Source organism: Dipodomys merriami, unplaced genomic scaffold (genome assembly GCF_024711535.1).
Source record: "Dipodomys merriami isolate MVZ:Mamm:240054 unplaced genomic scaffold, mDipMer1.0.p SCAF_319, whole genome shotgun sequence".
Classification (NCBI taxonomy): Eukaryota; Metazoa; Chordata; class Mammalia; order Rodentia; family Heteromyidae; genus Dipodomys; species Dipodomys merriami.
In genome coordinates this window covers 1020727-1041693 of record NW_027204704.1, presented here as the reverse complement: position 1 = coordinate 1041693, position 20967 = coordinate 1020727, and the positions used below count along the sequence as shown (strand labels likewise).

Sequence of the window (20967 nt, the reverse complement as noted above, 5' to 3'; positions counted from 1 at the left end):
CCTTCCATAGGTGGGAGCCAGGAGTCCGGCCCACAGCTCTGTGCAGTGGAGCTTGGGAGCAGTAACTTGAAGGAATCTCAAGCTTTGGAACTGCTGTCAGGTAGGAACTGTGGGATTGCTGCTGGAGTCTATCCTCAACGGGTTTCTTTTTCTGGTTTTGTTTTGTTTTTTTTTTTGGTAATTGGTGGGGCTTGAACTCTGGGCCTCCAAGCAATGTTCCTGAGCTCGTCAGCTCAAGAGGAGAGCTTTATTCTTGAGCCAAAGCACCCACTTTCCCCTCCACGCTTTTCTCCAGTCTGGGATTGATAATTTGCTTGAGGTTCAGGAGTTTGTGCTGCCATTAGCTTCTGGGCCCTGAACTGCAAGAATCTGGTTCCCAAATGTCTGAGAGCAAGCTTGGTGATTCTGCAGACAAGGAGAGCCCAAGAGCTGTGCATTTGTACTCCAAGACCAAGGGATTCTTCTATTAATGCATGTGACTTTATTTGCTTTGCCCAGGTGGAAGAGGAGTACAGGAAGAATTCTAGTGAAATTGTGAGGTGTGTGCCTGCCTTGAGGCCTCTTACGTGGAAGTTGTATTTAGGGCTTCTGTGTTGTTTCTCCTAGAGATATTTTAATCTTTTTGGCTTGAGGTTTTAATCTCCTGGCTTAACTTCACAGATGTTTGTTCACCATCCTGTTTCGAGAGACAGTTGTACATAGGATATTGGAGTAGTGAGTGCTGGTCCTGTATTTTTAGGAATGAAGCCTAGCAATGTTTGAAGCAGAGCACCCTATGAATAAGAATCTCCATCCTAAATGGACAGACCTTGTCAATTCTGAGAAGCCCAAAAGGGAAGAAGCAGAAAAGCACAGGAAGGGGAAGATGTTGCTAGCTTCCCTTGCCTTATGCAAAAATTTTTGCTACTTCCCTAAGCACCAGATTCACGTGGTACTCTTTCCTACATCACTATCAATCACTTTGTGTTGTTGCAAGATTTAAGCTGATTTCTAGGAGTCGTGATGAGCTGGCTTGAGGAATAACCCAGAGGCTAGTTATCAGAAGGTACCTGAGACTGTGGTTTGGGAAGGTGGGGTAATTGTTACGACTGAAAATATCTATTCATATAGTAATCCCTAATCCTCTTCTTTCTAATTTATTCAGCCTGTGTTACCACTATAATTTTTAGTATGTATTCATTGAAACTTATCTTAAATGTCCCATCTATGGATTTGTAAATGCTAGCTCTAATGTGTTGGCTGTGCCTCCTAGTTCAGAAAGTGTTGGTCGGGGACATTTGGCCTTAAATGAAAAATCACAGAAGAAAACTTGAGGTAATATGTCTTACTCAAGGTTGTATGCTTTGTAGGTGTTGCTTATCTTCAGGTGTGTCACTCCTATATGGAGTATTTTATGTTGTATCTTTAGGATAGTCAAGGTTCTTTCCAAGACTGTTTAGGGAAATGAACATTAGGGACTTCTCAAACCTGGGTTTACCTCATTTTTACTCATGTTCCTTTGGCCAAAGCATGTTACATGGCAAATTGCAAATCATTGCATATGTTTGCAATGATACAGTGAAATGTGCTATTTGACAACCATTATTGAAATAGTATAGCACAAGAAATATATTCTGTACATATTTTCCTCTGTAACTTTTGATGAAAACTACTGAGTTACATCATACATGCTTTCCATGATGTTTATATATGTAAATGAATGAGGTAGAAAACAAATTCCAATGGATTCCTAGGATACCTTTGCATTAAAAAAGCAGTTCATACATCCTGAAGTATATTCAGTAATAATTACTTTTAGTGGCAATGTGATATGTTTTTGCTTTCAGTTAGTCAATATTTTCTAGGAACATTCAGTTTTATATGTAGTATGTACATAAACATAGAAATTAGTTGGTTTAATAATATCTATCTACCAGGAAATGGACTGGATTTGTATTTATTGGAGACTTTAATGCTCTGCCCGAGACATTAAAGATTCTTCACTTATAAGAAGTCTTTGCCGTTTATCAGCCCATTATGTTGCAAGGGGAAATTCTGGGCCGAAAGTCTCACAGATTCATTTCTGAATACATCATTTGTCTTGTATCCCAGCCGTGCTTCCAGAATCTTCTGCTCATTGTCAGCAGCAAGACAGAATGAATGGATCTCTGGTGAGTTGTTTTTTTATTTCTCATTTGGTTTTATTCCATTATATGAACCTAAAGATGTTCAAGAATTTAAAACAAGTCCAAACACACAGATTCAGCCCCAGGAACATATTCATATGGCTTATAGATTATCAGATTAAGATTGTTTGTAGGTTTAGCAGATTAAATGGTTGTATTCTTTCTAAGTTGAATGCAGATTGGCTTCAGAATGTCTAGGTTTCATGTTGTCATAAAATGTAATCAAATCTGTTATGTGATGTAATGACACCCAGCAGGTTACTTCTTATGGAAGGTGAAGGATAGCTTGTAAACAGATCACATCCTCATGAGCAACATTAAACTATTTCAATGAAATTTTCCTGGAATTGCTGAAATAGTGTGGTCATACATACCTTCATGTGTTCTTAAGGAATGATTAACCTATATGTACTTAAATTACTCTCCATATATAGTACTTGGACGACTTCATGGTCTTGGTCTTACTTGAAACTTAGGCTATATTTGTTGCTAAACTTTATGGTCTTTCTACAAATTCCTGTTTGTTTTCTAAAGTATCCTCACAAAATTTCTTTCCTCTATTTTATCTGTCTATTTTTGATTTTCTACTCACTAGTGTTGGTTATTTTTCTCTTTCTCTCTCTTTGTATCTATTTTTCTATCATTTTTTCTTACTTTTCTCATTTTCTCTTTCCTGCATATGTCTCTCAGTTTTTTCTTTTCTTCAAATGATCTATCTGGGAGCTAGTTTTTCTTAGTGATCAGTTTTACTTTGCTGACATGGCTCTTAGGTTTGACATTTTTCTTACCCATTATATAGGAAAATTGTTGCCTAGAGAGTTCTACAGGATTCCAGAAACAAAATTAGAAAATCACAAAAACATAAACAGATAGACTTAGGGAAAACCAGGGTTCGGAAGGCTCTCTGGCACTTGGTCCCTTGCTGCCAGCAATCAAACATAGTTCCTTGAGTGCACACAGGGAAGATTACCATTGATAACCTGAAAAAATGAAGTATCTATATTAATAGTACAATCAGAGCCACAACAGGTTGTGAGGAAAACATGTTTCCTTATTCTCCTGAGACAAAAGAGTGGTGCCCAGAGAAAATGCAGACATGAAGTTCACCTTACCTAGCCTTGAAGGTGAACAGCAGCTCAGTTTCAGATGCTATCTTTCCAACAGTAAGGAAAAGGCCTGCCCTCCAGTCTCTTAACCCTCTCCAGAATTCTCTTTTAACCCTTCTGCGGCCAGCTCTCAGTGTTCTCATTGCAGTCAGGCTCGAATTCCAACCTCTCAAACCTTTTCCCCCTTGGCTCAACCTCAGAGTTCCCCACAGAAAAGTATTTCCTTCGCCCAGCTTATAAACTACAAGAAAATCAGTTTTCTCCTGATTCTGTTATCTTTGGACTAACTTCATTTGTTGTGGTATTCTGTTTTGTCTTTCCTTCCCACTACTTTTGAATATTTTAATTCACTGCCAGTATAGGATAGGAACTGGTTTTGATTTAAAAAAATGCAGTGACAAGGTGTTCTTTATTAGAAATATCACTTGTTGCAAAATCTCACAGATGATTTCTCAGGAATTGATTTGGATCTCTGAGGAATTTTGCTATTAACTAACACAAGTAGAAATATATCCTTAGGGATCTACTGGAGAAATGACTCAGAAATATGTGACACATTGGAGCATTTGTGCATATTCATCATTTTTGTCATATTGAGTATTCCTTGAGCTTCTATACATTTTCCTCCACCTTCCATGAATCCTATTAATATGAAAATATTGTAAAGAATATTTTATTCCCCTCCCACATATATTTTGTATTGTAGAATGTAGGCAAAGTTTACAAAACCTCATGGTAGCAGTTCTTTTTTACATAGGATGTAAATATCAGGGTATCTGTGACCACTTTTCAATATTTAGTATTTAAACCAAACATGGTTAACCTAGGATATTTTTATGTGTGAACTCAATTAAATCTTATATGGGAAAAATAAATCATTAGCTACTTTCTGGAGTATTGTTAGTATTTTTTAATATTTATGTGGACACTGCTTCTCATAAGTTTAGTAATGTTCTATGTTCTGTAATCCATGTCATATCCTGAATGTGTTCTGGTTGCTGATGAGAGTACCTGTTAATAGAAAGTCTAAATAGGATTTAGGGTGAAGCAGTATATGTAAATGCAGAAAAAATATTTGTTTAATTCATTGTTACCCTTATATGTACTAAAATTTTATCAAAAAATGATAATATAATTTTTCAGACATCTCCTTAGACTTATTGTTGTCATGCCAGATTATTGTCTCCTTAGAGTTTTTACCTTGTCTCTATTGCTAGCAGCAGAAATGTGTTTGCATGCATTAGGGAAACTGTAATTTTTTATTGGTCTTGGGGCTTGAATTCTGGGCCTGGTTGTTATCCCTCAGCTCTTCAGGGCAAAGTGAGTGCTCTACCACTTGAGTCACAGTGCTACTTTCAGTTTTCTGGTGGTTTATTGGAGATAAGTGTCTCATGGACTTTCCTGCCTGGGCTGGCCTTGAACCTAGATCCTCAGACCTCAGCCTCCTGAATAACTAGGAGGATAAGCCACCAGTGCCCTGCCAATCTGTGTGTTTTAATGACTAGGTTTATATATTGTCCAATATTTCTAATTTGCTATTTAATTCTCCCAGTGAATAGATAACACAGCAAGCTGCAAACATTTTATGTAAGACAAAAGCATACCTGCAGCATAATGAAATTCCAGATTGGAATTCTCATGCCCTAGGTCTAATTTCTTGATGGAAATGTGCCATTACAGAAGCTGATCTCATTTGAGGATGTGGCTGTGTACTTCACATGGAAGGAGTGGCAGGATCTGGATCCTGGTCAGCGAACCCTTCACAGAGATGTGATGCTGGAGACCTATAGCAACCTCATGTCCTTGGGTGAGCAAAGGTCACTTTTATTTGGAAGATCAAGTGCTTTTATTTTAGTAGACATTTGACTGTTTATGTTATCTATGTATAAGATTCCAGTCCATTCCCAGGTAAAAAACTGCTAGTATAAAAGCCAGCGAAATTCAGGTCGAGGTGCTTGGTGTTGTTTGCCTTTCGCACTACTGCATGAACCACAACTCCATTTTGGCTTTTTTTGGGGGGTATATTCTGGGTTTCCATGCTCAGGTTGGTTTCAAGCCTGCCACTTCTGATCTCACCTCGTCAATGAAGGATTAAAGTTATAAGCCTTTGAACCATATCATTTTCTAAAACAAACAAACAAACAAACAAACAAAAAAACTAAAAAAGATTCCAGTCCATGGGAAGTGTCATTTCTTTGTAAGGGAAACTTCAACTTCATTATATGTAACTCAAGAGCTAATTTTATTCTCAATCTTTAACATTTCTAATCAATAGTTGTACAAAAGTTCTAAAGTATGATCCAATAATAGGAAACTGACTTCCCAGACTTGGGGTAATTATTATAGGTGGATCTACAGTCTAGATAGAATATACATTACTACTGACAGTATGATCTGGAAATCAGTAGGTGAACGTGTGTATTTGTAAGCCAAACTTGACACAGAGTTTAGTGCATCAAGACTGGAATTCTAGATACTCTGGAGGCTGAAATCTGAAGATTTTGGTTTGAAGCCAGCAACTGTGGAAAAGTGACCATGAAACTCTTATCCAATTAACCATTCAAAAACTAGAATCATAGGCAAGACTCAAACTAGTAGAATGCTAGCTTTGAGCAAAAGAGCTGAGTTCAAGCCACACAATGGACACAATAAACTCAAAGCTGGGGGAAACTCCACCATGGAGTTATTAAGAATAAAGAAACCATGGGCTGGGAAGATGGCTCAGGGGTAGAGTGATTGCCTTGCATGCTTGAGGCTCTGTGTTCGATATCTCAGCACCACATAAGCAGGGAAATAAAGCTAGAATTGGTGTTGTGGCTCAAGTGATAGAGTGCTAGCCTTGTGCTTAAGAGCTGAGAGACAGCTCCCAGGCCCAGAGTTCAGGCCCCACAACTCGACGGACCCCACAAAAACAATTGAGAAACCAGATTTAGGAGCAACCTTGTGAACAGGATGTCTGTGACCTTACATTAATGATGACCCAGCAAGAGCAATTGTTCTCCACTATTTCTTATTCACAGGGCACTGTGTTCCTAAACCTGAGTTGATTGTGAAGCTGGAGCAAGGTGCAGAACCATGGATAAGAGAAGGCTCAGACAAGAATTTTACAGGTGAGTTAAAGCATCTTGAATGGTGATGATGGATCCAGAGCCCAGTGGGTCTGTTTATATTCAGCGGTACAGAGCAGTAGTATTCCTAGTGCCCCTGAGTCATGTGTGGCAGAGAACTAGGTGATCCTTTGTCTCAAGGAATTGTCAATCCAGAATTCATGTGGAGACACACTGAATTTGGTGTGCCAGTGTAGGTAGTGTTAGCAATTCTGTTTTTCTGTAGAGAAGTCATTCATAAAGAGAAAAAGAGAATAAGAAATATAGAAAGGAGACCTCATTTTCTTTTAAACTAGTATTATGCAGGTAAGAGGAAAATAGGAGTATGCTAGGGCTGCAATCCTCTGATGGGGACAATTTCTTATCAGTGGTGCTGGGCATAGAGGGAGATTCAGAATGGAAGCATTAAGAGTATGGAGATGAATAATTTCAGGAAATATTTCCTGGGACAACATATAATAATCTGAAATACAGAAAAACATTATTTTGCATTGTAAAATGTCAGTACTACTTTCTTAATTACTACATTGCAGAGAAAAGTATATATTCTGCATAAAGCAATGCTTTGATATTTGAAAATCTAGTAACAGAATGTGAGGAAATATCGTTATCGTAAGTAATTTGTGTGTCTCATTTATGTTTTTGTCTATTTTTCTATTATTCATTTTAGATGTCCCAGTAATGGAGGATGTGATTAGCACCTGTCAGGAAAGTCACAATAAATATCGCTCTGAAGTGGCAGTCATGAATAGTAACCCAGGGGAGGAAAAAGTGAGACTTATAAAAAGTTTTCATTTGAGCTCCACACAGAAGTCAGAACTGATTAAGAATAATGGGAACTCCTTAGGGATGAGGATAGAAAAGGTCACTGGATGTCAGAACATGGGTGTTTTCAGTGAACCTGGTAAGATGTGTGCTGCCTATAGTCCTCATGTGTCTTCTGTAGTTGAAGAATATAAACAATGTGAAAAGTCTTTCACTGAGAAGACACACCCTGTTGTCCCTCAGAGAACACACACAAGAGAGAAACCTTATGAATGTAACGTGTGTCGAAAGTCCTTTACCAAGAAATCAAAGCTTACTGTCCACCAGAGAACACACACAAAAGAGAAACCTTTTCAATGCAACATTTGTGGAAAATCTTTCATCTGCAAGGCATATCTTACTAAACATCAGAGAACACACACTGGAAAGAAAATTTATGAATGTAACTTATGTGGAAAGTCTTTCTCCCGGAAGTCAACTCTCACTGTCCATCAGATAACACACACAGGAAAGAAACCTTATGAATGTAACATGTGTGAAAAGTGTTTCACCCAGAAATCAAAGCTTACTGTCCACCAGAGAACACACACAAAAGAGAAACGTTTTGAATGTAAGATTTGCGGAAAGTTTTTCACCCACAAGGGATATCTTACTACCCACCAGAGAACACACACAGGAGAGAAAATTTATAAATGTAACTTGTGTGGAAAGTCCTTTACCTGGAAGTCAACCCTCACTGTCCATCAGATAACACACACAGGAAAGAAACCTTTTGAATGTAACGTGTGTGGAAAGTCTTTCACCTGCAAGGCATATCTTACTGGACACCAGAGAACACACACTGGAAAGAAACCTTTTGAATGTAACGTGTGTGGAAAGTCTTTCACCTGCAAGGCATATCTTACTGGACACCAGAGAACACACACTGGAAAGAAAATTTATGAATGTAACTTATGTGGAAAGTCCTTCTCCTGGAAGTCAAATCTCACTGTCCATCAGAGAACACACACAGGAAAGAAACGTTTTGAATGTAACGTGTGTGGAAAGTATTTCAACGAGAAATCAAAGCTTATTGTTCACCTGAGCACACACTCAAAAGAGAAACCTTTTGAATGTAACATTTGTGGAATGTCTTTCTCTTGCAAGGGATATCTTACTAGCCACCAGATAACACACAAAGGAGAGAAACCTTATGAATGTAACATGTGTGGAAAGTTTTTCGCCAGGATGGCATACCTTACTGTCCACCGGAGAACACACACAAAAGAGAAGCTTTTTGAATGTAACATTTGTGGAAAGTCTTTCACCTGCAAGGCATATCTTACTAGCCACCAGAGAACACACACAGGAGAGAGACCTCATGAATGTAACCTGTGTGGAAAGTGTTTCATCCAGAAATCAAAGCTTACTCGCCACCAGAGAACACACACACAGGAGAGAAACCTTATGAATGTAACACGTATGGAAAGTCTTTCACCAAGAAGTCATACCTTACTTGCCACCAGACAACACACACAAGAGAGAAACCTTATTAATGTAACGTGTGGAAAGGCTTTCACCTGGAAGTAAAACTTCACTGTCCATCAGAAAACACACATGAAAGAAACCTTATGAATGTCATGTGTGGAAAGATTTTCAGCTAGAAGCTACACCTTACTGTCCACCAGAGAGCACACACAGGAGAGAAATTTTATGAATGTAACCTATGTGGAAATTCTTTCACCCAGAACATACACCTTTCTGTCCATCAGAAAAAAACCCACCAGAGAGAAATATTATGTATGTAGTAGGCATGGAAATTCTTTCATCTGGAAGGCAAACCATAACATCCATCACAGAACACAAGGAGAGAAACCTTATGAATGCAATGGAAAAACCTGGAGTTCACAGTTTAACACACAGAAGTTGATTCACACAAATGAAATAACTTAGGATTGTTCCAAATGGGGAAAGTCTTTGATCTGTAAGAAAATTGAAATTGCAATACAGAACTAATACAGGATAGAGACCTTATGATATAGCAGATGTGGAGTCCTCCAACTACAAGACACAGCTCAGAGTGCATCACAGAACACCCAAAACACACAGAAACACAGACACATACTCTCACACACAAAGAGGAGAGAAAAAATATGTAGGAATAAATGGAAAGGTTTTCAAGAAAAATTCCTAACTCAGTTTGCATCAGAGGACAGACACAGATGAGAAAATACAAATATATCAAATGTGGAAAGTCCTATACTAAGTATTCATAGATCCAAGTTCATATCACACACAGCAGAGAAATCTTAAAAATATTACAAATGTGGAAGGTCTTTGACCTGAAAGGAATATCTCAGTGTTCATGAGAGAACTGACTCACATAGGAGAAAAGGAAGTAGTGCATAGAACATATGTGAAATGACTTTCAATCAGAACTGAGTCCTCATCATATGTGAGATCATACACAGGAGAGAAATTATGAGTATAGAAAACATTTTGCCAGAAGTCTAATCTGTACCGGTATCAGAGACCTGGACACATGACAGAATTTCTGTAAATATAAACATGAGAGGAAGTCTTTCAACCAGTAGCCAACCTTCAGCAAGTATTAAAATATTCACCCAGGAAAGAAACCCAATGTAGGAAAATCTTTCTCAGAAAACCTCTGTAAATTATACAGAGAAATTCTTCATGGCAGAGGTAAGTTATGGGTGATGGGAAACCATTCTTCATTCTTCAGCTCTCTTTGAACCAACATTTGTCATTATGTTGAGTGTGGATGGTGTCCTTCAATATTATCCAAAGCATGTAGAAACAACCTATCTTGACAAGGAATTAAGAAATTGAAATAATTCATTTGTGTCTTTTATACTAAGGAATGGTGTGTCAAGGTAATTTGATAAACTCTACTTAGAAATATGAGCTCTAGCCCTTTGGGACTGGATTCAGATCATCTCCAACATGCTTATGGGAACAATAGACAAGTAAATACTGTTATGATTGGAGGCAAGAACATGAGAACAACCATATTTCTACTGCTCCCTTAAGTCTTCCTCTGTATGTGTGATCCATGCATTATAGTACAAATGACTTACTTATTCCAGTTCAGTTTTTGAATGAAAGATCTAAAGGAAGACATTAGTCCTTGTTGCAGTACATACATAGTAGTAAAGTCTTTCTCAGAGATGTAACAATGCTCAAAAGGAATTGTATTCATGACCTAACTCATAATGGTATAACCAATCTGTACAGTATGTTTAAAATAAAATATATATTTAAAAATATGATAGATTAATAAAGACTAGAATCTGCATTGTGCCTTGGGGGAGAACCCAAAAGTGTCTTCAGTGCTTGCTCTTTTCTTTAATTAATCATTGGTGATGAGCAACTTGTGATTGATTCACTCTTAGACTATTTAGTTGTTCTGCTGAGCAAGCTATTACAAAACACCAGTGTGGATGATGTGTCGCACCTGTGTTATCTCATAGAGGGCCAAAGTGGATAGGATATTAGGGGAAATAATTGAGCACACAAAGATATTGATCAACTTCTCACAAAAATTGAAGTTAACAAAAAAATAAAACCATCTGCCACTTGAGTTACAGCATCACTTCTAGGCCCTGAGAGGAAGGAAGGAAAGAAGGAAGGATAGAAAGAAGGAAAGAAAGAAGGAAGGAAGGAAGGCAGGAAGGAGTGATGTGAGAGAGGGAAAGAGGAAGGGAAGGAATGAGGAAGAAGGAAGAAATAAACTATTCAAAAGAAGAATGTTTAATTTTTGGTGAATGTGAGAATTATTGTTTCAGAGATGGGGCTCAAGAAAAATGGCTTTTACAAAAGGTAATTCTTGAACTGTTTACAAAATTATAAGGAAGCTGTAACATTTTATAAATTGACTTAATATTTCAATCATATTAAGTAAGGAGGTCAGGTTTGGCTGGTGCCCTATTGGACACATGGTGGATGGTGGGGTCTGGCATCTTGTCTTCATGCAGGGGCAAGGAATACCTCCTTCATCACTTGCCACCCAACTGATAGGTGTGGCTGGTTCCCTGGAAGCAGGGGTGAGAATTTGGTTGATATGTTACTCAATCTCTTAGTCCAGTGACTGGGAATTTCCTGTAGACCTCCCTCCTGCTTAGGCCCTATTTAGGCTGGACCAGCAGTGGCACTAGCTGCTATGGTACATGTCTCTGTGATCATGTCCTGTGTCCTGTCTCCTGGCTTGTCTCTGGTCATCATAATGTGCCAATTCAGCACTCTTTTTGTGCTGATTGGTTTCTTGGTGTTGTTTTACTTCTTTTTTTTTCCTTTCTGTCCTGTTTCCAAGCTGTCTATTTGTGGACTACAAGTCATTTTTACAACAGGCTGCATGCAGACTGCTAGCTGTGTAATAAACACTGCAGTATTCCATCTTCCATAATGTGGCTTCCAACAAGTGTACTGTCTTCTTTTACAGAAACACAAAGGCTGACCTAAATTTAGAATTTCTAGAGCCAAGATAGATGCCACTGTTTTTCCTCCCATAATTAGCATAGTATTAGGTGTACATTTTTCTTGCTCCTTTGAGAAACATGTTACCCTAACCTCTCTTTTCTGTTTCCTCAATGAATTGTGAAGATCTTTTAAATATATTTTTGTTCAGGTTTCTTGATCAGAAACATCCTTGTATGAAGTCCCTGTTACAGAGTTGTCAGTACTTTGAGAAGATCACTACCTGGAACATCCACAGCTAACCATCTTTTCTTCACTTGTCCATGGGGTCTGAGCAAACCCAAGCCAAATCTTTATATGTGCATTCTAACTTAAATGTTTGTTACCAAAAGTTTGATGTGGAGACTTCATCAGGTGTGTTGGAAATTGGCTGGGCTCATAGTGTAAGCCAGAATTCAAAATGGAAGGTACAGGAAAGAAAAGATTGGTGAGGAGCCAGCCGAGGAGAGGAGCACAGTGCCAAAGTCTTCATGCAATATGCAAGCCCCTTGGGAGAGGAGTGAGGAGCCAGAACAGGGCCTGTGCTACCCATCAGTACACCACCAGCACCCCGTGGCACCTCCAGCATGGGACATGGTGTGCCCAGGTTTCAGGAGGGCTGACTGTTGACACAGGGACCTGTTAGTCAAGTTAAGCCAGTGGCCTAATGTAATTGTCTTGTCTTATGTAGATGATACAATTGCTGTGGACAAGAAGAATTGGTAGTAAAACTATTGTCTGATGAACGAGTTAAAATTCTTCAGGATATGTGTGTGTGTGTGTGTGTGTGTGTGTGTGTGTGTGTGTGTGTGTGTGTGTGTGTGTGTGTGTGTGTGTGTGTGTGTGTGTGTGTGTGTGTGTGTGTGTGTGTGTGTGTCCTAAGAAGAAAACAAATTGAAAAGTAGTTCAGAGAGAACTCAAATGACAGGAGTGTGAGATTTAAGTCCTCAGCAAGATAGATCCATTACAATCACAACCAATAAATGAAAAGGAAAGGTTTCCTTCACTTATTTTTACCTACCTTGACAAAGCCCATTGTGTTCAAAATAATAAGAACAGAAATGTATGTGTTGCTGCTTACTGTTGTACAACAGTAGTTTACAAGGGACAGCAGGGGCATAGAGTCTCTTCTGTGTGTGGCCCCTGCACTCACTGGAAAGGAGGACAGTAGTATTGAAAGGGAATGAAAGTTACTTTTAAGTTTGTCTTTTAAATTGCAGGGGAAGCATTGCCTAAATGAGCAGACTTTTTGTTTTGCTGGTCCTTAGGCTTGACCTCAGAGGCCAGGTGCTGTCCCTGAGCTGCTTTTGCTAAAGTGTACCATTCTACCACTTGAGCCACAGCACCACTGCCAGGTTTTTCTGTGCATGTGGAACTGAGGAATAGAACCCAGCTCCTCATTCATGCAATGCAAGCCCTGTACCATTTTGCTACCTTGCCTGTCCTATAAGCTGACTATTTATGTTAAAAGAAGAAAGAATAGGTTGGTATGTAGTATCCTCTTTCCATGTGCAAGTCCCAAGGTTCAATCCCCCAAAGTGAAAGGAAGAAAGTAGAAAATGGAATGATATGAAGTATACAGATACAAGAACAAGGAAAAATAGAAGAACAAAGGCAATGAGCCAGTGTTTAGGTTTTTGTTTGTTCCTAATTGTTTCTTTTTTCTTTTAATTGTTAGCTGTGGGGTTTAAACTCAGGGAGAGCCTGGCATATTCCCTAGGCTTTTCACTAAAGGCTGGCATGCTACCACTTCCAGCCAGAATGTCACTTCTAGTTTTCTGGTATTTAATTGGTGAGAAGTCACAATGAATTTTCTGCTGATGTGGTGCTGAGGAGTGGAACCCAGTGCCTCATGTATACAAGGCAAGCACTGTACCACTGAGCCACACTCCCAGCCCTGCCTCCCTTCTTAAAACAGTGTGGATGGGGCTGGCAATGTGGCTTAGTGATAAAGTGCTTGCCTAGCATGCATGGAACACTAAGTTTGATATTTCAATACCTAACAAACAACAAAAACTACCAAACACCCCTAGAAGCACTGGTGTTGTAGCTCAAGTGGTAGAGTGGTAGGCTTCAGCATAATGAAATTCAGGAACAGTTCCCACACCATGAGTTCAAGCCCCAGGAATGTCAAACAACAACAACAAATGAGCAAATGAAAACAAAAAACCCAATGTCAGCAAGTTTCATTGATAAACACCACACACACACACACACACACACATTTTTTTTAAACCATATTCACCTCCTTTACTGTGTGTGTTCACCCACCGGGCTCCAAATGCTACCTACATTCATGGGAGAACTTATTTTATGTTTCTGTTGTTTTTCATTTAAAAAAAAATTATTGTGGGGGTTGGGAAGGTGGCTCAGTGGTAGAGCACTTGCCTTGCATGCCTAAGGCCCTGGGTTCAATTCCTCTGCACCACATAAGCAAAAAGAAAATAAAAAGTGGGAAATGGCGCTGTGGCTCAAGTGGTAGAATGGTAGCCTTGATCTTAAGACCTGTGGGACAGTGCCCAGGCCCAGAGCTCAAGCCCTACGACCAGCCCCCCCCCAAAAAAAAATTATTGTAAAGGTGATATATACACATATACATCTGTACATACATACATATGTATGTCTATATATACATATATATGTACATATATATATGTGTATATATACATCTATGTATATATACATATATACATCTATGTACATATACATATGTGTGTATATATATATATATATATATATATATATACACATAGATGCATATATGTATGTCAAAGTTACATAAGCCAGGTATTGAATTCATTACTTGATTGATTACTCGATTGATTTAATTGATTTCATTACTTATTGAACAATATGCATTTTTGCACAATTCCAACCACTTTTGAAATGTAGCATTTATTTCCATATAACCCAGTATAATATACCAATATTAGGTATTGATCTCATTGTCTGAGTGCTGTCCCTGACCATTTTATCTTAAAGATCTATCACTGGAGCCATCTATCAATTTCTAACCCTGGATTTTTAGGTAATTAATTGTAGATAAGAGTCTCATTGACTTTTCTGAAAGGGCTGGATGAAATCTCAATCCTCAGGTCTCAGGTTTACTACCATGAGACACTTGTGTCCAGCACCTTTAAATATTATTATATGCACTATGTTATTTGTGGTATGTTTTTTCTTTTCATTATTCATGCAGCTTGATCTCTGGACCTGGGCTCTGTCCCTCAGCTCTTCAGCTCAAGGCTACTGCTCTACTACTAAACCCACAGCACCACTTTCAGATTCTTCTGTTTATGTGGTGCTGAGCAACCTAACCCCGGGCTTCATGCATGCAAGGCAAGCACTCTCCACTGAGCCACCTTTCTAGCCCCTACAGTAGCATTTTTAAAGGAATATATTAGGCCTTACATATTTGTTTGTTGCACAGATTCAACAAACCATAAAACCCAAAGACTTGACAAAGTATGGCACCTATAGTAAATATGGCACCTATAGTAAACATGCAATCTTTGAAAAAAATGGTATTATCCTATGAACAATGCATTGTAACAACTATTTAGTAGGATTTAAATTGTAATAGCTATCAGAGGTGATTTGCAGAGTATAGAAGATTCTCTGGAGATTATATGAGAGGTGATTTGCATGGTATAGAACGATGTGTGCAGGTTATAAGAAAGCAAACTAATAAATACATGTCAGATGAGACAAACATGATAAATAGCAAAGTAATCACTAAAATGAAACCATGTTAATATTATATTATAAAAATAGTAAATATATCAGGTACTGTCTGATTTGAACAGAAGAAAACATACTCAAAAAACTCAATAAGCCAAACAGACATACATTAATTATCAAGAAATAAAATTAAATCAATATAAACATACCATAAGCAACAATCATTATTGAAAAATACAAGTAGTCATAATAGGAAAGGAACCTCAGCACAAATTGTTTTACCACAGATACGGAGCATTGATAATAACAAGCAAATTATAAATCTGTATAACAAAAGTTCTATTCTGAAAAGTAAAGTCTACAAAGACATGATTAAAAGGACAAAGAATGATAATTTCCTTAATCTATCATTATGATTGGAGAAGTAATTTTCCTCTTAATGACTGTATAACTAGACAAATGGTCACTAGAAACACAGACAGGGATAGTATTATCTTTACTAAATGCTGTTTATAAAGCACTATGCAGTTATATTTACCAAGACAGACACACTGACAATAGATCTAAAGACAAATTGTCTAGAAATCAGTATGACAAATAAATCTATGATATAAATACAAAAAAATCCAACGATATATTTCTAATAATCCAACAGTAAAATAAACAGAAGGAAACAAGAATGAATATGTAAAAATGTATGTATGCTATCATTGTGATTTATTAAAGAGAGCTACTTTCTTACTTCACTTGTGAAATAAAAATAATTGCTTTCGATTATGTATGGTGTATTCACATGTATATCTTCTGGTGGGTGTGGCAAAGTCATAGAATGTAAGGGAAATAGGGTGATGATAGTAAAATATACAACTCAAGAGTAGAGATAAGAAGGAGAGATTGGGAGAGAATGAAGGCATGGAAGACACTGTATGAAACGAAGGGTATTTTTTACCTCACTCATGACATATCTTTCTATACATCACCTCCATAATAAGATTAAATTACATTAATTATAAAACAATACCTCCAGCATAAATGATCTGCTTAGTGAAGAAAATCTACCACAGGTAGAAAAGGTACAGTTGTTAGAAAAACAATACAACACTTAATTTGAAAGATAAACTATTTCAGTTTAGGTTGCAAAATAACTCTACATAAACCAGAAACAATAAACTATTTCATTGTAGTAGCCAATAAAGTATTAATGTTAAATGTTGAAGTAAGAAAAATCAAGGCAAGTACTTCTTGCTCAGACTGTCATTTTAGCATAGCTACTAAGGAGGAAACTGAGGTCTGCAAGCCAGCCTGGATAGACAACTCAAACTAAGCAGCTAATGAACAGGTTAGAGGTATAGCTCAAGTGATAATGCCAACAGTGAGTGAGGAAGTTGACTGACTATGAGACCTGCAGTTCAAGCTCCAATAGTAGCTCAAGAAAACCATGAGGTATGTTTATTACTGTGTTTCTAAGTTAGAAACCTAACTGTAGTGATACTAGCAAGTCTTCATCTCAGATATAAAGGGAAAAGAAGATGAGTGGAGGAGGGAGAGAAGGGAAGCAAAAGGTCAGGAAAAAGAAGGAAGAAGAGAGGACAAGAGAGTAGTGGAGTGGAGGGGAAAAGAGGAAAAGGGGAAAGAAGAGAAGAAAGATGGGGAGGAAAGTTTCATGGTATCAGATTTGACAGTAACTGGTCTGGGAAGATTGCTCAGTGGTAGAGTGCGTGCTTATCATGCATAAAGCCCTGGGTTTAATTCCTCAGTACCACATAAGTAAAATGTTGGAAATGTTCCTTTGGTTCAATCTGTAATGTACTCACCATGAGCTGAAGAGCTGAGTGACAGCACCCAGGCCTACAGTTCAGGACTCACTGCTGAGAAAAAAGAAAAGAAAAGAAAAAATAAATAAAGCAAGATTTGACAGTAATCCCATAAATAAAACTCCAAAACTACCTCTTGGAAAAAACAAAGAAACAAACAAACAATGTGAGTCTCTGGTGGATCACACCTGTAATATTAGGTACTCAAGAGGGTGACATCTGAAGATCGGGTCTCAAAGTCAGCCTGAGCAGGTATGGCTGTGAAATTCTTACTTCCAGTAAGTCACCAGAAAACCAGAAGTGGTGCTGTGGCCAAAGTGGTAGAGTGCTAGTCTTGAATTTAAGAGCTGAGGGACAGTGTTCAGGCCCAGAGTTCAAGCCCCATGACCTACAATATATAAATAAATAAATAATAAATAAATACAAATGAAAACCTTGTATATTGAAAAACACTACCAACAAAGGGAAAAAAGCATGTATGTGAGAAATATTTGCATATATCTCTAAATGGATTGCTAACCAATATGAATTAGGAAATACAAAGAAAATCCTTCAAGTAACCCAGACAACAAAATCTAATTTTAAAGTTGGAAAAAGATTGAAGAGATTTTTCTAAAAACGACATACACATGTAGTACATTAAAATATAAAAGTAGTTTAATATCAGTAGTCATGAGAAAAATTCAAATCAAAATTCCAATAAAATAACACTTGATACATGCTAGTATGGACATAGTTTTAAATAAAAACAACCAAAATATTCCCAAAGTCTCAAAAAATCTAGGAAAGATGTGAAAAGGATGTGAACCTTGGTGCATTTCTGTCATGTATATAAAAATATCAAAGATGAAGCCAGGTACCCGTGGTTCACACCTGTAATCATATCTACTTAGAAGGCTGAGATTTGAGGATCACAGTTCAAAGCCAGCATGGGCAGGAAAATCCGTGAAACTCTTATCTCCAATAAAACCACCAGAAAACCAGAAGTGGTGCTGTGGCTCCAGTGGTAGAGCGCTAGCCTTGAGCTAAAGAGCTGAGGGAGTACGGCTCAGGGCCGGAGTTCAAGCCCCTTGATCGACCTAACAAACAAACAAACAAATAATCTATGAAAGATGGTACGAAGAGTCCTAAAAAGAACTAAACAGAATTATATAGGAATATGGTCCAGCATTTCTATGCTTGTGTGCAACAGCAGATAAAGCAGGGAGTACAACAAATGCTTGGAGAATCACTTCTCAAAATCTACTCACAATAAGCAAAACATTGAAGCATGTAAAACAATAAATGTGTTCAAAGGAGAAAACTTTACTACATTTTATGGCAGGGATGAACTTTAAGTAAAATAAGCTAAATAAAACACACCAATCATAAAGGAGCAGCCATGGTATAATTTCCCTTACTGAGCTTCCAAGGATCAACAAACTTGTGGAGCCCAAATGTAGGATGATTCCAGAGACTGGGATAGAGAGGAACAGGGGCTGCCTATTCAATGATCAAATAGCTTCACAGATGGAAGATGAAAAGTGTTGTAGATGGATGGATGGAATGGCTTCACAACAGTGTGGCCCAGTGTTTTATTAATGAACTCTACACATAAGAATGGCTAATGTAGCCACACACAGTCTGAAACACAAGTATTCTCCCTGGACTTGGGAAACTCAAGAAAGATTATTTGCCAGCCTAGGCTACATAAAAAGATGAAGAGCTTGCTTGGAGGTGGGTGGGGGAGTGTAGTCCAGGAGATGGGAGGGCCAGGATGGTAGGGGAAAAACAAAGGAGAAGGCAACAATGCTTAATAAGCAATGTACTCATTATCTTGCTCATGTAAGTGTAACCCCTCTGTATGGTATTTTCACAATAAATAATCTTATTTAACAAATAAGAGCTTGCTGGACTACATAGCTAGACCTCTCATCCAAAGAAACATGGAAAAATCAAATTTTGGATTCTGTGAAGACATATGGGTGACAAACATATCTATTTTACCTACTAAAATAATAAACAAACTGAAAGTGTTTGAACACATGCTCAAACAGTGTTTAGTTGGAAATACACACTACAAATAGCATTAATAGCAAACACACATGGAGAAAAATACAAATTATTATAATCTGTGTAGGTTTTGCAGATGATTTCACTGACTATTGCTCAAGTGTGTCACATATTCCTGAACCATTTCTTCCACTAGATTCCCAAGGATACATTGCCACACATGCTATTTAGTATTGAAGTTCCTGAGATTAAAGTTTACTACTTAGCAAATGTATGTCAGAATTTTCCATTAGTGATATTTCCAATACCAAAACCATATATTCACTGTATGTTTATTTTCACAACAAGCTTCTATGTTATAATATCAGTGAATGCAAATATTCAAGCAGAGCAAGAAGAAAAAGGAAAACTGCAGGAACCACATCAAATGAGATTAAACCAGAGAAAGATAATAGAATCTGGAAACTCAAATTATTTTATGTTTAGCAACAATTTTCCTGTATAATGAATAACAAAAATGTCAATTCTAAGAGCCATGTCACCAAAAGAAAACTGATCAGTAAGAGAAGCTACTTCCCAGATAAAACATTTGAAGAAAAGAAAAATTAAGAGACAAGTGGAGGAAAGAGAAGCAGAGAGAATGAAAGAGAAAAAGAGACAGAGAAAAATAGACAACAAGAGAAGAGAGAAATAAAGCTAGTGAACTCACATGGTGGTGGCTCATGCATATAATCCTAGCTACTCAGGAGGCTGAGATCTGAGCATAGAAGTTCAAAGCCAGCCCAGGCAGGACCATCTGTGAGACTCTTATCTCCAATTAACCACTAGAAACCTGGAAGTGGCGATGTGGCACCACTGGTAGAGTACTAGCCTTGAGCTGCAGAGTTTAAGTATAGCGACTAGGCCCAGAGTTCCAGACCTACAACTGAAAAAAAAAAAAAAGAAGAAAGAAGGATGGTAAAGGGAAAGGAAGGAGGAGGCAACAATGCATGATAAGAAATGTACTCACTATCTTGCCCATGTAATTGTAACCTCCCTTTATGGTATTTTCACAATAAATAAATGTAATACAAAAGAAAGAAAAAAAGCTAATAAACATGAAAAATAGAATGAATTGGGAAAATAGGAAAGAGAACTCCTATGAGAACACCATAGAGAAAAACAGAGATTTCTATAAATACCATCAAGCTCAGCCTAAGTTTCAAGTAAAACAAACACCACAAAGCAGTCCAAGAGTATTTACAGAGATTAATTGAAGTACTTATAGCTCACTCAGTCCTGTAGAATATTTGAAGTTATGTTTGGCCACACTATTTCAGCAAATCCAGTAAAATTTCATTAGGATAGTTTAATATTACATATGAGGATGTGATGTCTGAGCAGTTGCTAGCCATCCTTCACCTTCTATGAGAAGTCATCTCCTAGGTGTCACTAAATCACATAACTAGTGGGACAACTTTCTCTCACACTAGAAAAAGTAGAAACAAATTGAAGCAAATCTGAACTTAACTTAGAATGACAGATTTTATAATCTGCTAAATCTCCAAGCCATCTTCAGCTTTTATTTATTTATTTTTTTTGTCGGTCCTGGGCTTCAGCTCTGGGCTTTGGTTCTGTCCCTGTGCTCTTCAGCTCAAGGCGAGCGCTCTATAGCTTGAGCCACAGTACCACTTCTGGTTTTCTAGTGGTTTATTGGAGATAACAGTCTCACAGACTTTCCTGCCTGGGCTGGCTCTGAACCGTGATCCTCAGCTCCCAGCCTCCTGAGTAGCTAGGATTACAGGTGTGAGCCACTGGTGTCCAGCTACATCTTTAGCATTTTTAGAAACATGTTCCTGAAGCTGATTCTTTTTTCTTTTCTTTTCTTTTCTTCAATCTTGGACAC

General features: G+C 37.8%; 1 protein-coding gene across 1 annotated transcript in view; it reads left to right on the top strand.

The window, feature by feature from the left end:
- The window catches only part of LOC138841398 (zinc finger protein 84-like), a 130379-nt gene that overhangs the window by 62799 nt on the left and 46613 nt on the right, over positions 1-20967 (top strand). Inside the window, exons 4-7 of the mRNA XM_070042066.1 lie at positions 11-100; positions 2092-2150; positions 4952-5078; positions 7049-7282. Coding sequence (XP_069898167.1) covers positions 11-100; positions 2092-2150; positions 4952-5078; positions 7049-7282 — 510 coding nt within the window. The remainder of the gene's footprint in view (positions 1-10; positions 101-2091; positions 2151-4951; positions 5079-7048; positions 7283-20967) is intronic.